The 17024-nt window shown below is 41.4% G+C and overlaps 1 protein-coding gene and 1 pseudogene across 4 annotated transcripts in view; one reads left to right on the forward strand and one right to left on the reverse strand.

The window, feature by feature from the left end:
- EXD1 (exonuclease 3'-5' domain containing 1) overlaps window positions 1-17024 on the forward strand; it is a 51306-nt gene that overhangs the window by 9953 nt on the left and 24329 nt on the right. For 2 of the 3 annotated variants that reach the window (XM_080663497.1, XM_080663496.1), the window contains exons 3-6: window positions 3487-3555; window positions 6962-7019; window positions 7589-7713; window positions 13283-13341. In XM_080663497.1, coding sequence (XP_080519623.1) covers window positions 3487-3555; window positions 6962-7019; window positions 7589-7713; window positions 13283-13341 — 311 coding nt within the window. The remainder of the gene's footprint in view (window positions 1-3486; window positions 3556-6961; window positions 7020-7588; window positions 7714-13282; window positions 13342-17024) is intronic. The other variant, XM_080663498.1, reaches the window with a different exon arrangement.
- LOC308254178 (large ribosomal subunit protein mL42-like) lies at window positions 2576-3095 on the reverse strand (annotated as a pseudogene). Its single transcript has 2 exons — window positions 3086-3095; window positions 2576-3002 (listed from the first exon to the last, which is right to left on the reverse strand). The product of its transcript is annotated as a large ribosomal subunit protein mL42-like (transcript).

Below are 17024 nucleotides of genomic sequence, written 5' to 3' on the forward strand. Positions count from 1 at the left end.
AAACATCGATCAGCTGCCTCTTGCACACCTCCTACTGGGGATGTGCCCGCAACCAAGTTACATGCCCTTGACCGGAATCGAACCTGGGACCTTTCAGTCCGCAGGCCGACGCTCTATCCACTGAGCCAAACCGGTTTTGGCGAAGCGTTCCATATTTTTTTTAAAAAAAAAGATGACTAAGAATCATTGATTGGCTGCCTCCTGCACACCCCACACTGGGGATTGAGTCCAAAACCTGGGCATGTACCCTGAACGGAAATGGAACCATGACCTCCTGGTTCATAAGTCGAAGCTCAACCATTGAGCCACACTGGCCAGGGAGAGTTTAAATTTTTTTTTGAGATTAAAAAAATTTTTTATTGATTTCAGAGAGGGAGAGAGAGATGGAAACATCAATGATGAGAGAGAATCATTGATGGGTTACCTCCTACACACCCCATACTGGGTATCGAGCCCACAACCTGGAATTCCCTTGACCGGAATTAAACCTGGGACCCTTTAGTCTGCAGGCTGACGCTTTATCCATTGAGCCAAACCGGCTAGGGCAGTTTAAATGTTTTTGATGCATATTTCCAAATAGTTTTTCAAAAGGGTTGTGTATTATTTTGCTTCTAGTAACGTATGAGTAAATTACAGTAAATAATCTAGCATTGGATTTTTTTTTAAATGCTCATGTGTATCTTTCCTTGATTTTTGCTAGTTTTATAGACAAGTGATATTTCATTTTGGCATGCTTTAAAATATTTCTAGAGAGGTTCAACATATTTACACTTGTTTCCTGATTTTATGTACTATTTGAACAAAGTCAGCGTGTGACATCACTGTGTCAGCAGTGTGAAGGAATGATTGAAGCAGGGAGAAACTAGACACAAAGGGAATAGACAGGAACTATTCAGACAATCAAGGGACCCAATGCAGGAGAAATGATGGGGCTTGGCAAGGAATGGAGAAGAGAAGACAGATTCTATAAATGCTTAGGAGATGGGATGAGTAACCGAGTAATCATTAGGTAAAGAGCAATGGAAAATGACTCCTACTTTTATGACTCAGAAAATTAGGTGTATAGTAGTTATTAATTGATAGAAATGGGAAGAGGAGCAGGTTTATTGGTTACTAGGAGAAAATATGATTCAGTTTGAAAATCTTAAGTAACTATTATTAGTTGAAAATGTGAGTGGAATTCAGAGAAATATTCCATATTGGAGAAATAATGCATGTGAGGACAGCTACAGCTAGGAAGTTGATTTGATCATTCAAGAAGAAGGAGAAAGGATGAAGAACATAACCCTGGAGACTACCAACTTGCAGAGATGGTAGAGGCAGCTAAGGAGACTGGAAGCAAACCAGGGTGACAGTGCAACACTGTTTACGAGATGCATATTAAAATCTTTGAGACCTGGGTTTGAATTCTGACTCTGTCTTTTACTAGCAGTGTGACTTGAAGCAAATTATTCAACCTTTCTGAGCCTTAGATTCCTAGATTCCTCCATAATAGAGATAATGAAATGCCTGTCTTATTATGTTACTGGATAATTAAATGTAGGCAAATAATTAGCATGGTGCCTGGCGTGGAGTGGGTGCTCAGTATGGTAGTTCTAGGTCACTAGTAGGAATGAACTAAACAAAGAGTGTCCTGTAAGGCCAAGAAGAAAGGCGAGAACAGTATCAAAGGATGTGTGGGAGCCAAGTATGTTAATACTGTAAACTTTTTTTTTTAGATTTGAGAAATAGGCAGCTGGTGATCTTTAACCTCAGTAAAAATATATTCAGTGGAATCATGAGGGTGAAACTCAAATTATTTTGGATTGCTGAGAAATGTGGAAATATACAACTGCTGTGAGCACTTCCTTCTAGAAAAATAACACCATACTGTAGACATGAGATCTCTTTTCCTAATCCCCTTATCTGCTCAGAGAAGAGCCCGGTATTTGGGCCAGGAATTTTATTGTTATCCCTGACAATTAGTATTTTTGAGCATGTAGCATGAAACAGAGTGTGGTCTCTAGAAATAGCTGCCTGAAAATGTTTATGGCGTTAGGTGGACTAAAATTCAATGGAAATATAGTAAATAGATATAATTCTTAGCCCTAAAGGGCCTTGCATCTTCTTGGTAGAAGTTTAAGTTTTTACTTATTATTGATTTTTATTTATTTAATATTTTATTGATTTTAGAGAGGGAGAGAGAGATAGAAACATCAATGATGAGAGAGAATCATTGATCGGCTGCCTCCCGCATGCCCCCTACTGGGGATGGAGGCCGCAACCCAGGGATGTGCCCTTGGCCGGAATCAAACCCGGGACCCCTCAGTCCGCAGGCAGATGCTCTATCCATTTAGCCAAACCAGCTAGGGCTTATTATTGATTTTTAGAGAGAGGGGAAAGAGGAGAGAGAAACATCAATTTGTTGTTCCACTTATTTATGCATTCACTGTTTGATTCTTTTTTTTTTTTTTTAGATGAAAAGACATTATTATTTTACTATATAACATAGTAGTGAATATACTTGATTGCATTTTCTCAAATGGCAAATGAGGCACATGACAGCATTTCTCTTTGAGTACTGCAAACCTCAATATCATCTGTCTTTTGGAGGATTCAGTTTCTTATGACATGTATGATACTGTCCATGAGGATACCAACGGTGCTTAGTAGTAAAGAACATTTTGCTAAGTTGTTCTATCATGGGTCCTTGCTCAAAGTGTTTATCTTTTTCTTCTAATCCGGTTTTCAGTATTTGATCCTGTGTTTCTTCATAGTTATATGCACAGGATCTGGCTAAGGGATAGACTTGGTGTGTTCATATGGAATATCCACAGGAGGATGGTAGCAAACTATCGTCCTGCCATCAGATGTCAAAGCAAGTTCTACTTGGCAATTATAGTCATCTGGAAGAGAAGAATATGTGGATTTATGACAAACACAGTATAAAGCTCCATTTTGAATTGGAAATAAATATTTCAAAATAGTTCTGCTTGATACTGCCCAATTCACTGCTGATATGGCTATAGTGAATCAAGATGCTTATCAGGTGGTATGGAAAAAGATTTGAAGAGGAAATGCTTTTAAAATTTGCTTGTAGGCATACCTATTTTCATCCCTTGACAGCTGCTCACTACAAGCCTGCCATCTTGCCTCCCACAGTTTGATTCTTGTATGTGCCCCGACGGGAGATTGAACCCAGAACCTTAGTGTGTCAGGATGATGCTCTAACCAACTGAGCTATCTAGTCAGGGCTTCTTTGGAGAAGTTTAAATTCAGTGTACTACCATTGCCCTTTTAGTTTCTCTGGGGTTCCCCTTGTTCTTCATACTGCTTGTTTCAAGGCTATAGCTTTGCAATTTGTTACTGACTCTTCATTCTTTGGGGGAAAATAACTTGGGGATTTTTATAAAACTCAGATTGAGCACTTTTGAGAGGTATCATATTTTCTTACAGTTTTAGGGAGTATTATTTTTTATTAACCATTTGAATTATTTTCTATAACAGTGAAGAATGTGGAGACTGGTCGAAGTGTCCCAGGAGTGAAGATGTTTTTTGGACATGAGATTGTGAATGGTGAGAGCTTCATTGTCCTTGAATGCTGGTATTGGGATTTGCAGGGGTAAACTCACTGCACTGCCGCATTCCAATATTAGAAAAAAATGATTGTTATCTTGCCTTTAAGATTGCATTTATGAACTCTTAAAGTTAGTATTTGAGAATTGGTCCTTACCTTACTGTTTCAATGGATATTATGAGCAAAAATAGTCTTAGAGAATTTTAGTTATCTTGGTTTTTACAATGTGAGGATTGCTAGTGCTCATTACTAGAAACTCAGCCAGAGGCAGAGTCAGGAATCTGAACAGAAAGGAATTGTCTTGCTCAGCAAGCGAGTTTAACACTATAGGTTCACAGTACATTCACAGTCTCTTATCTGAAACCTTGGGGCCAAATTTTTCAGAATCCAGAACTGTACTGGACATTTGGGAAACCTAACACAGAGTATATACTATTCATACAACATAACACCTCAAGCAGATCTAGGCAGCGCTCTGTAATAAAACACATTTCTACAGAGAAATGGGTGGATAATCATACTCAGTGGAATAAAATAGGACTATAAGTAGTATGTCAGTTTAGGTTTTGCTGCCAAAAGAAGCTCAGGAAAAAGTTTTCAGAGCTTTTTTTGGGTTTTGGAATCACAGGAAGCAGCTCTGTTCTTTATTTCTGCCAACAAAAGCCATTTAGCAAGAGTAGGTCCAATTGTTTGCCTGAAATAGTATAGAAGCTCATCTGGTCAGTGTGTCTCAAACAAGCCATATGGACTAAGAAAAGGGCAGGGAGCAAGAACTGTTTGCTTTCAAGAACTCAAAAGCAGAAATCCCTCCAAGGAGGAATAAAGATCAGTGCAGGGAAGAGAAGGTGTTGGAGTTGGAGATCTGGGACTGCATAAAGCTCTGCATTTCTTACCATTGGGGCAAATAAGAGCAAAGGAAAGGACTTCTGTAAATGAGAAATTACTTCTGCTTCAAAGTTTACTTTGTTTTGTGAGAGAAGTAGTAGAATTTAGGGAGAGATGAAAATCTCACCAAATTAATGACTGCCAATCCAGATCCATTTCTAGCCAGCTATCTAACTGTCCTTTGTCACTGAGTATGCTACTGTAAAACTCTGACCTTTGAACAACTTTTTACAATGTCAGTGATGATGGTGGCAGAAGTGGGATTCTTTTTTTTTTGTTGTTAATCCTCAACCAAGGTTATTTTTTCCATTGAATTTTAGAGAGAGTGGAAGGGAGGGATAAGGACAGAGAGCAACTTTGATGTGAGAGAGACACATCAATTGGTTGCCTCCTATATGTGCCCTTCACTGGAATTGAGCCCACGACCTTTCAGTTCATGGGTCGATGCTGTAACCACTGAGACAAACTAGCTAGGGCAATAGTGGGTTTCTGAAAAAAAAATTTTTTAATATAATTTTTAAAATATAATTGATTTCAGAGAGGAAGGGAGAGATAGAAACATTGATGATGAGAGAGAATCATTGATTGATTGCCCTATACTGGAGACCAAACCCGGAACCCTGGGCATGTTGTCTGACTGGGAATCTAACTGTGACCTCCTTGTTCATAGGTCATTGCCCAACCACTGAGCCATACCGGATGGGCTTCTTAAGTGTGTTTTAAGTATTAGCCTTTGAAGAGAAGCAGAGCTCTGATCTGGCACAAAGCTAGGCTTTGGATGGGTTTATAAAGGGAAGTGAAGGAATCACTACTACCATCTCCTAACTCAGGAGAATACTAACCACTGATCAACTTTGTGATCTGTACAATGGATTTCATCTCCTCCTAAATTCTTTCTCAGGACTTAGTCTTTGTTCTTAACTTTTAGATGCAAAAGCTGGCCTTCACCTTCTTTGTCCTGTGGCTCAATCAGACATGGAGGGGTCTCCCTGAAAAGCACCTTGAATAGAAATTGTCATGATGAAGGATAATAATTGATTTCAGTGTTTTTAGTGAATTTCACTTTCTCTGCCCCAGACTCCACACTTCTAGGTAGTTTAGGGGAAAGAGACATTTAGAGTGGCCCTTGAGAGCCTTTTTCCCTGAAAAGTAACTAAGTATACACAATTGAATCTAAGATGCGATTAATTGTAAGGTACACTATTGTTTTCCCACCCTAAGAAAAAAAATAAAGGCTTTCAATTGTCAGTCATATCCAATTTCAGAGCTGTTTAAAATGTGCATCTTAGAAACAATGATCTATAACATTTCCCTACGTTCCTGCACTGCTAGATTAAAAACAAATGGTTTTAGAATGTCATGGAATGTTTTCTCTCATATATCTTTTGTGATTTTGAATCTAGCTTTTATTACTTTTCATGTCACTGAAATATTAATGTACTAGCCTGTGAGAGTTTAAAGGGGATAGATTTGTAAGTGATTTCATAGAAAACCCCAAACAGTACATAGTGTGAAGAAAGATGCATTGGAATTGGAATGAACAGAAAAGAAAAGAAATTTCTACAACCAATCTGTATGACCACAGAGGTGCCCTGGAACAAAAAAGGTAAACAGAACAGGTAGAGAGGTTCCTAATCCTGCTGAATGGCCAAGGAAGCTACAAAGGGACATAGTATTAGGAGTCTTTGCAACCTAAGTGTCTATCGATAAACATTTGGATAAAGAAGATGTGGTACATATATACAATGGAATATTACTTGGCTATAAGAAAGAATAAAATCTTACCATTTGCAACAACAGAAACAAATTCAGAGAACCCAACTGATGGTTGCCTGATGGGGTTGGAGTTAGGGAACTGGGTAAAAAAAAATTGTGAAAAGATTAAGAAGTACAGATTGGCAGTTACAAAGTAGTCATGGGGATGTAAATTACAGCATAGAAAATATAGTCAATAATATTGTAATAACTAGAGGCCCGGTGCGTGAAATTTGTGCACAGGTAGGGTCCCTAGGCCTGGCTAGCGATCAGGGCCGATCGGGGCCTTCCTTCCCCTGGCTGCTGGCTGCCAGCTGCCAGCCGGGGCCTTCCTTTATTTCGCACTGCCCCCTGGTGGTCAGCGCATGTCATAGTGGGCAGTCGAACTCCTGGTCGGTCGAACTCTCAAGGGGACAATTTGCATATTAGCCTTTTATTATATAGGATTATGTATGTTGCCAGGTGGGTACTAGACTAATTGGGGTAAACACTTCATAAGATATAAATATCTAACCACTATACTGTACATCTGAAACTAATACAATATTGAATGTCAACTGTAATTGAAAAATAAAAATATTAGGAGTCATCAGTACTTTGGATAGTCTTTTCTACTCTGTTGCTAGCATATAAAGGCCTCTGGGGACTAATATTTCATTTCCAATTACTGTTTGTGGTACACAGGCAAACTGTGGACAGATGCAGATGGGGGTGTTAATTGCTTTTAGATTGGAAACTGTTGGAAGCCATTTGTTTCTTTTACAGTGGAACTACTGGATGAAGTGGAACAAGGTACAGTGGGAGAAAAAGCATCCTCTGTTAGGTATGATGGAATACTTTTCTTAATTATTATGTACACATTAAAGTAGAATGCCTTGACTCTAATTCACTAGTTGGGTAATAGAAATGAGAAAAAATAGATGGATATTTTCTTCCATCTGTATTTTATTATTTTTCAAATCTTTTTTTTTTAAATCCTCACCTAAGGAATGAGGATATTTTTTCTATTGATTTTTTTTTTTTAAGAGAGAGTGTGGAACGGAGGGGGGAGAGAAAGAGAGATGAACGTCGATGTGTCACATTGATTAGTTGCCTCCTACACACACCCCATCCAGGGGCGGGGATGGGACCTGTTACCCAGGTACATGCCCTTGATTGAGAATAGAACCGGCAACCCTCCGGTGCCTAGGCTGACGCTCTAACCATTGAGCAATGCTGGCTAGGGCTTCTTCCATCTTTAGATGGTATATTCAAATTAGTGTAAGCAGTGGATGAATGGGGTCCTCTATGAAATGGAGATTTAGAGTTCTTATCATTGATGTGTGGCAAAATCTGTGTATGGCATTATTAACAAAGAACAATTCACCTGAGTATTGTTTTTTGTAAGCATAGTCTAAATACAGAAAGAACCAGTTTGGATAAAATGAAAGATGAAGACTTAAACGTATGTGAGCCTCCTCCTGCCCCTGAGGCACCAACCACCTCTCTTCTGAATGACCTCAAGTACAGCCCATCAGGTGAGTACTAGGCTTTCTATTTGTTTGTTTTTTGTTAATCCTCCCCAAAGAATATTTTTTCCATTGATTTTTTTAGAGAGAATGGAGGGAGGTAATGAGGGAAGAGGAAAAGAGAGAAAGAGAGAGAAAAACACCGCTGTGAGAGAGACACATGGATTGGTTGCCTCCTGAACATGCCTAGACTGGGGCCAGGGATCATACCTGCAACCCAGGTACATGCCCTTGACCAGGAATCAAACCTAAGGTCCCAGGGCCGACGCTTTAAACACTGAGCAAAACTGGCCAGGGATGGGCTTTCTTTATTGTGGTTCAGCACTCTTCAGAGTTGGCATAACCCTAAGTCAGGTTTCCATATGGAATGCTCAGCTAAGCCATTGCTTCTTGGTCCTGAATTAAGATAAAATATCATGATTCAGTTGTTTATTTAATATTTAAGTGCACAGTATATTCAGACTTTGGGTATACTGTTACCTCATTGAACCCTGGTGGAGGAAATAGACACTAAATAATTAAGATAAATAGTTTAATATATAGTATGCCAGTAGCAAATGCTATAGAGAGAAAAAAACAGAAGAAAGAGTAGAAGTCTGGCCCGGCCAGTGTGGCTCAGTGGTTGAGCATCGACCTATGAACCACAAGGTCACAGTTCGATTTCTGGTTAGGGCATATGCCTGGGTTGCAAGCTCGGTCCTCAGTGTGGAGTGTGCAGGAGGCAGCTGATCAATGACTCTCTTTCATCATAGATGTTTCTCTCTCTCTCTCTCCCCCTCTTCATCTCTGAGATCAATAAAAATATATTAAAAAAAAAAAAAAAGAGTAGAAGTCTGTGGAGAAGGTGGTTTTACAATTCAGGGTGTCCAGAACAGGCCTTATCGAAATGGTGACATTTGAGTAATGGCCTGGAGAAAGTGAGGGATGGAGCTGTATATATATCTATGGGAAATATTTTTTAGGCAGAATAAAGAACAAATACAAAGGCTCTGAGAAAGAAACATGGCAGGATCTTGACATAACAGCAGAGATCAGTCTAGCTGGAGCAAGGAGAGTAGTAGGAGCTGAAGTGGGGTCAGTGGGTCATGGAGGAAGTTGTAGGTCACTGAAGGGACTTCTACTCTGAAGTGAGAAGCCACTGGAGGATTTCTTGGATTTATCATTTCCCCAATGAGTAAGGATGTAGAGGATCTTTTAATGTGCTTATTTGCCATTGAATATCTTTGGTAAAATGTCTGTTCATATCTTTTGCTCATCTTCTTATTGAAGTACTAGGGCCCCAGTGCACGAATTCGTGTACCTTGAAAGGAACTGTGGGCCATGAGGCTGCAGTGAGCACAGGGGCGGGTCTCGGCCCATCCTCTGTGCCCCCGCCCGGCCCCTCCCGCCATGGCCCCTGGTCCCTTGTCTGCGCTGCCTGCTGCTCCCACGTGCTGACGGTGCTGGCCCTGCTCAAACCTGCTGATGGCATGGAGTGACTGGGGCCGGCGCCAGCAGCGGGTGCAAACTGGGCCAGCACCATCAGCAGGTGCGAGCAGCGGCTGCTGCCCCAATCGCCCCTCAGGAGCAGGAGGAGGTGGAGAAGCCCTCAGGAGCGATCAGGACTGGCAGCTGCTGCTTGCACCCGCTGATGGCACCAAGTGATCGGGACTGGTGCCAGGCAACAGCAGTGGGTGCAAGCAGCAGCTCCGGTGCCAGCTGTAGGTGTGAGTGGGGCCGGCACCGGCAGCAGATGCAAGCGCTGAGTAGGACCGCGGTGAGCAGGAGCAAAGAATTTTCAGTAACCACCAGAGGCTCGCCCCGATGAAAGCAACCAGCGCCCCGCCTTGGTCTGGCGCCCTCGCAAACCTGCTCCACCATCCCGCTGCAGCCAACGCCCCCATATCTGCACACGCCCCCTGGTGGTCAGCGCAAGTCATAGCGACTGATTATTCGGTTGTTCCGCCGTTCGGTCTATTTGCATATTATCCTTTTATTATATAGAATTTTATTATTCAATGTTAGGAGTTCTTTGTATATTCTGAATACAAGTTTTTTATCAGATAAATGCCTTGCAAGTATTTCCTTTAAGACTATGGTTTGGCTTTTCATTCTCTTAAAGTATCTTTCAAAGAGCAGACTAAAAGTTTTGATGAACTACAATTTTTCCATATTTTCTTTTATGAATTATGCTTTTGATGTTATATCTAAGAAATTTTATCCCAACTCAAAGTCACATGTTTTCTCCTTGATGTTTCATAGTTTTAGGTTTACATTTAGGTCTATGGTTCATTTTCAGTTAATTTTTATATAAGATGTGAGGTATGGATCAAAGTTCTTTTTTTTTTTTTTTTTTTTTGCATGTGAATAACCGTTTGTTGAAAAGACTATATTCTCCACTCAATTACTTTTTTTTTTTAAATATATTTTATTGATTTTTTACAGAGAGTAAGAGAGAGGGATAGAAAGTTAGAAACATCGATGAGAGAGAGACATCGATCAGCTGCCTCCTGCACGCCCCCTACTGGGGATGTGCCCGCAACCCAGGTACATGCCCTTGACCGGAATCGAACCTGGGACCCTGCAGTCCGCAGGCCGACGCTCTATCCACTGAGCCAAACCGGTTTCGGCTCAATTACTTTTTTAAAATTTTTTTATTAAGGTATTATATGTGTACATATCTTACCATTGCCCCCTCCCACCCCACTCCCATACATGCCCTCACCCCCCAGTGTTTTGCATCCATTGGTTATTCTTATATGCATGCATATAAGTCCTTTGGTTGATCTCTTATTTCCCCACCACTCCCTAACCTTCCCACTGTAATTTGACAGTCTGTTTAATGCTTTAATGCCTCTGTATCTATCTTTTTGTTCATCAGTTTATAATGTTTTTTATTATCCACAAATGAGTGAGATCATGTGGTCTTTTTCTTTCATTGACTGGCTTATTTCACTTAGCATAATGTTCTCCAATTCCATCCAGGTTGCTACAAATGGTAAGAATTCCTTCTTTTTTATGACAGCATAGTATTCCATTATGTAGATGTACCATAGTTTTCTGATCCAGTCATCTGCTGACGGGCACCTAGGCTGTTTCCAAATCTTAGCTATTGTAAATTATGATGCTATGAACATAGGGGTGCATATATCCTTTCTGATTGGTGTTTCTAGTTTCTTAGGATATACCACTCAATTACTTTTGTACTTTTGTCAAGTATCAGTTGTCTATAAATGTGTAGGTTTATTTCTTGACACTCAATTTTGTTACATTGATTTAATTTTCTATCTTTACACCAATAATAGACTGTTTTGTTTACTGTTGATTTATTCTTGAAATGAGGTGGTATTAGTTCTTTTTCAAAGTTGTTTTGGCTATTTTATGTCTTTTACATTTCCCTATGAACTTTAGAATCAGCTTGTTAATTTCTACCAAAAAAAAGAACCACCACACTCAAAAAACAACCTTGCTGGAATTTTTGGGGGGATTTCATTGAATTGCTAGATTGGAGAATATTGGCATCTTAACAATATTGAATATTCCAATCTATTAACCTAGTATATCTTTCCATTTATTTAGATCTTTAATTTCTCAGCACAGTTTTGTAGTTCTCAGCATGTCTTACATATCTTTAGCCATAATTATCCCTAAGTATTTCATGTTTTTATACTGTTGTTACTATTTTAAAGCTTTTATTTCCCATTGGAGAGTTTTTTTGTGTGTGTGTGTGGTTTATGTTTTTTAAAAAAATGTATATTTTTATTGATTTCAGAGATGAAGGGAAAGGGCAAGAGAGATAGAAACATCAGTAATGAGAGAGAATAATTGATCAGCTGCTTCCTGTACAACCCACACTGGGGATTGAGCCCGCATCCTGGGCATATGTCCTGACCAGGAATCGAACCATGACCTTCTGGTTCATAGCTCAATGCTTAACCACTGGGCCACACTAGCAGGGCCCCATTGGAGAATTTTGAGTAGAAAAGTAACATGATCTGAGTTCTCTTTTAACAAGATCAGTCTAAATGCTTTATAGAGAGACTAGTGTCCCGGTGCACAGATTAGTGCACATTGAAAGGAAATTAAAAATAAGAAGAAAGGAAATTAATTAGAAGGTGGCCGGCAGGGCGGGACTGGGCGAGATGAGCTAGACCAGCCGTGGGCAAACTACGGCCCACAGGCCGGATCCGGCTGTTCTATCCGGTTCTCTTGCTCTCCCCTCCGCTCCTTTACTTTGAATTTATATTAGTTCACACAAACACTCCATCCATGCTTTTGTTCCGGCCCTCCGGTCCAGTTTAAGAACCCATTGTGGCCCTCGAGTCAAAAAGTTTGCCCACCCCTGAGCTAGACACACCCTGGAGCCAACCTTCCGCAGTCCCTCCCCAGTGTCTGAGGAGTGAGTGGAGGTGTGGTTCCTCAGCCTGGCAGGTGTGGTTCCTCAGCCTGGCCTGTGGAGATTGGGCCAAAATCAGCTCTCTAGCATCCCCCGAGGGGTCTCGGAATGCAAGCGGGCACTCTGCAAAGTTGCTGTCGTACAGGGTGTGGAATGAAAATGCAAGTGTGCAGTAAACTAGATTTGGGGCTGACAGTGCCCCAGCAACAACATAACCCATGGCCAAAGGTAAAACCATGTGGCCCTGTGAGGAATCGGGCTCCCTCCTCTCTGGTTTTGGGGTGTGTCACCCGAGAACCACCACTGCCAAGTCACTGCACTTCAGCAGCTCCTGCGTTGAGCATCTGTCCCTTGTCGTCAGTGCACATCATAGCAACAGGTTGGATGATGGGAAGGACACTTAGCATATTAGTCTTTTATATATATAGACTAGAGGCCTGGTGCACGAAATTCATGCTGGGGGTGTGTGTCCCTCAGCCCAGCCTGCACCCTCTCCAATCTGGTACCCCTCGATCCTACTGGGTTCGGGCCTAAACGGGCAGTCGGACTTCCCTCTCACAATCCAGGACTGGTTGCCCCCAACTCCCCTCCTCTGCCGGCCTGGTCACCCCTAACTGCCCTCCGCAGCAGGCTTGATTGCCCCCAACTTGGGATGGAGCCCGCAACCCGAGCATGTGCACTGACCAGGAATCCAACCCCAACCTCCTGGTTCATAGGTCAACACTCAACCACTGAGCCACACTGGCTGGGCTATCCCAATAATCTTTTAAATTACATAATTAAAAAGTAATTAACTTTCAGAACCCAAAGAATCCCAAAAGTGTGGAGATGGGCCCATCTCCAGGACTAATTTATTTAAAGTGTTATATTTTTAAATTATGAACATGCTTTTAAAAAGTGTGTGTCTTGAAGTATTTAAGACATAAACCTATGAGGAGGGAAACATTACTGGGTTATTACAAAAAGTGACTAAATTTTCCAATTCATAAGATTATCACTTGTGAGGCTTTTGTTTATTCTCAGTTGATAAACAGGATGCTAATAGTGCTCACTGTGTGATGAGCTGATGCAGGTGATAATGAAATAACATTAAACATCTGAGTTGCAATAGAGTAGGATTCTATTAATATGGCTAAAATTAGTGGGAGAGCTATTTTATTTCCAAGAAAGACAAATATATCTAATACCATCATTTCCCTGTAGAGGAAGAAGAGGTGACATACACAGTCATTGATCAGTTCCAGCAGAAGTTTGGTGCTGCAGTAAGTTGCCTTCAATCATTTCCAGTATTGTCTCCATATGAGTATCTTGTCTGTGTCTCACAAATTTTTCTCTTATAAGATCATTGATGTTTTCTCTAATAATTCAACAAAATATTTGAGTGCCTGCTATATGCCAGGCACTGTTCTGAGGTGTGGGGTAAAACAGTCTTCAATTCTCAGCCCTCAAGAAGCTTACATTTTGCCCTAACTGGTTTGGCTTAGTGGATAGAGCATCGGCCTGTGGACTGAAAGGTCCCAGGTTAGATTCCAGTTAAGGGCATGTACCTTGGTTGCGGGCATATCCCCAGTAGGAGATGTGCAGGAGGCAGCTGATCGATGTTTCTCTCTCATCGATGTTTCTAACTCTCTATCCCTCTCCCTTCCTCTCTGTAAAAAATCAATAAATTATATATATATATATGTGTGTGTGTGTGTGTGTGTGTGTGTGTGTGTGTGTGTGTATAAAAGAAAAGAAAAAAAGAAGCTTACATTTTAGTGTCAGGAAATAAATAATTGTATATAATCTGGTGATAAGTTTTATGAAGAAAAATAACATATAGTGTAGTGAATAGAATGACAGGCAACTCCTAGTTTTAGACAGAGAAAATCTCTGTGAAGAGGTGAGTTGAGGACACGGACCTGAAAGAAGGGAGCCAGTGTTGTGGCTATCTAGGTAAGAAACTTAAAGAAGGTGTAATTAGCAAGTGCCAGGACCCTGAGACTAAGGCACACTTGGCTTGTGTGAAGAAACAGCAGGGATCACATTGAAGAAGAGTGATAGGAAATGAGAGGAGACAGGAGGTATATCAGTTAGGACTTTTATAGACATTATAAGAATTTAAGTTTGACTTGAGTGAGATGGACAGCCATTCATACTTTTTTCTTTTAATATTTTTTATTGATTTCAGGAATGGAGAGGGAGAGATAGAAACATCAATGATGAGAGAGAATCATGTAATGGTCGCCTCCTGCACGCCCCCCACTGGGGATTGAGCCCGCAACCCCGGGCACGTGCCCTGACTGGGAATCGAACCTGGGACTCTTCAGTCCACAGGCCGATGCTCTATCTACTGAGCCAAACCGGCCAGGGCCATTCATACATTTAATTATTTATTTATTTACGTTTTATTTACTGATTTTAGAGAGAGGAAGGGAGACAGAGACATCTATTTGTTGTTCCATTTATTTATGAATTCATTGGTTGCTTCTTGTATGTGTCCTGACTGGTTGGGGATCAAACCTGCAGCCTTGGTGTACTGGATGACGCTCTGACTGAGCTATTGTGCCTGGGCACCATTGGCACTTACAGAAGAGAGTAAGAAATTCGTTTTTACTCATATTTTAAAAAGACAATTCTAGATGGTCTGTTTAGGCAATTTCTTTATAAGCATTTATTAATTTGAGACATGGCAGTAACTAATTATTCAGCTGAGGATACTGTTCTCAGATGGACTTCCAGGGTTACACTTTCTACTTAAGTGCAAGGTTATGCTCTTATCTGCATGGATGCATTTTTTAAGGAAGAGTTAGCTTTCTTTTTTTTTTTTTAAATCTATTTTATTGATTTTTTACAGAGAGGAAGGAAGAGTGATAGACAGTCAGAAACATCGATGAGAGAGAAACATCGATCAGCTGCCTCTTGCACACCTCCTACTGGGGACGTGCCCGCAACCAAGTTACATGCCCTTGACCGGAATTGAACCTGGGACCCCTCAGTCCGCAGGCTGACGCTCTATCCACTGAGCCAAACCGGTTTTGGCAAGAGTTAGCTTTCTTTAATATAATATATATATATATTTCTCACCCGAGGATATGTTTGTTTTTTTAAAATATATTTTTATTGATTTCAGAGAGTATGGGAGAGGGAAGAGAGAGAGAGAGAGACAGAAACATCAGTGATGAGAGAATCATTGATCAGCTGTCTCCTGCATGGTATGTTTTTTTTTTATTGATTTTAGAGAGAGGAAGGGAGAGGGAGAGAGAGTAATAGAGAGTAACATCCATGTGAGAAAGAGAAATATCGATCGGTTGCCTCCTGCTCGTACCCTGACCGAGGAGAGGATCAAACCTGCAATCTGGGTATGTTCCCTGATCAATAATTGAGCTCATGACTTTTTGGGTGTAAGGGACGACACTCCAACCAGCAGCCATATTGGCCAGGGCAGGAGCATAAACTTTCAACAAATTCTCTTTTTAAAAAAACAGCTTTATTGAGATCTAACACACATGCCAAAAAATTTACCTATTTAAAATGTACAATTCCCTGGCTTTTAGCATATTCACAGAATTGCACATCCATCACCAGAAATAATTTTAGAACATTTTCAGTACCCCCAAAAGAAACCCCAAACTCCTTAGCCATCACCTCTAACCCCTCACTAGCCCTTGGAAACCACTAATCTATTTCCTGCCTCTATGGATTTGCCTGTTCAGAACATTTCATATAAATGGGATTATACATTATATTGACACTAGAGGCCCGGTGCACAAAATTCGTGCACGGGGGAGGGGGGTGTCCCTCAGCCCAGCCTGCACCCTCTCCAATCTGGGACCCCTGGCTCAATCCAGGACTGCTGGCTCCCAACTGCTCGCCTGCCTGCCTTCCTGATTGCCCCTAACTGCTTCTGCCTGCCAGCCTGATCACCCCCTAACCACTCCCCTGCCAGCCTGAATGATGCCTAACTGCTCCCCTGCCAGCCAGTTTGCCCCTAACTGCCCTCCCCTGCAGGCCTGGTCCCCCCCAACTGCTCTCCCCTGCAGGCCTGAGTCCCCCCAACTGCCCTCCCCTGCAGGCCTGGTCACCCCTAACTGCCCTCCCCTGCAGGCCTGGTCCCCCCCAACTGCTCTCCTCTGCAGGCCTGGTCCCTCCCAACTGCCTTTCCCTGCAGGCCTGGTCGTCCCCAACTTCCCTCCTCTGCTGGCTTGGTCATCCCTAACTGCCCTTCCCTTTAGGCTTGATCATCCCCAACTGCCCTCCCTTGCAGGCCTGGTCCCTCCCAACTGCCCTCCCTTGCTGGCCATCTTGTGGTGACCATCTTGTGTCCACATGGGGGCAGGATCTTTGACCACATGGGGGCAGCCATCTTGTGTGTTGTAGTGATGGTCAATCTGCATATTACTCTTTTATTAGATAGGATTTGTCACTGGTTTATTTTGCTTAGCATAACATTTTCATCTATGTAATAGCTTGTATCAGTATTTCACTTATTTTTATTGCCAAATATTCCTTTGTTCTTTAGATATTTCATTTATCCTTTAGATATTTGATGGGCATTTGGCTTGTTTCTACTTTTTGGCTATTATAAATAATGCTATGAACATTCATGTACAGGTTTTTGTGTGGACATATGTTTTCATTTTTCTTGGGAGTGGAATTGCTGGGTCATATTGTAACTATGTTTAATTTTCTTTTTAAATATGTTTTTATTGATTTTAGAGAGAGAGGAAGGGAGAGAAAGATAGAAACATTGATGAAAGAGAAACATCAACATCGATCGGCTGCTTCCTGCATGCCCCCTTCTGGGGATCAAGCCACAACCCGGGCATGTGCACTGCTTAGGAATCGAACTGGTGACCTCTTGGTGCATGGGTTGACTCTCAACCACTGAGCAACACCAGCCGGGCTCTATGTTCAATTTTTGATTGATCATATTGTTTTCCAAAGTTATATTCCCACCAACAGG

Source organism: Plecotus auritus, assembly GCF_963455305.1.
Source record: "Plecotus auritus genome assembly, chromosome: 1".
Classification (NCBI taxonomy): Eukaryota; Metazoa; Chordata; class Mammalia; order Chiroptera; family Vespertilionidae; genus Plecotus; species Plecotus auritus.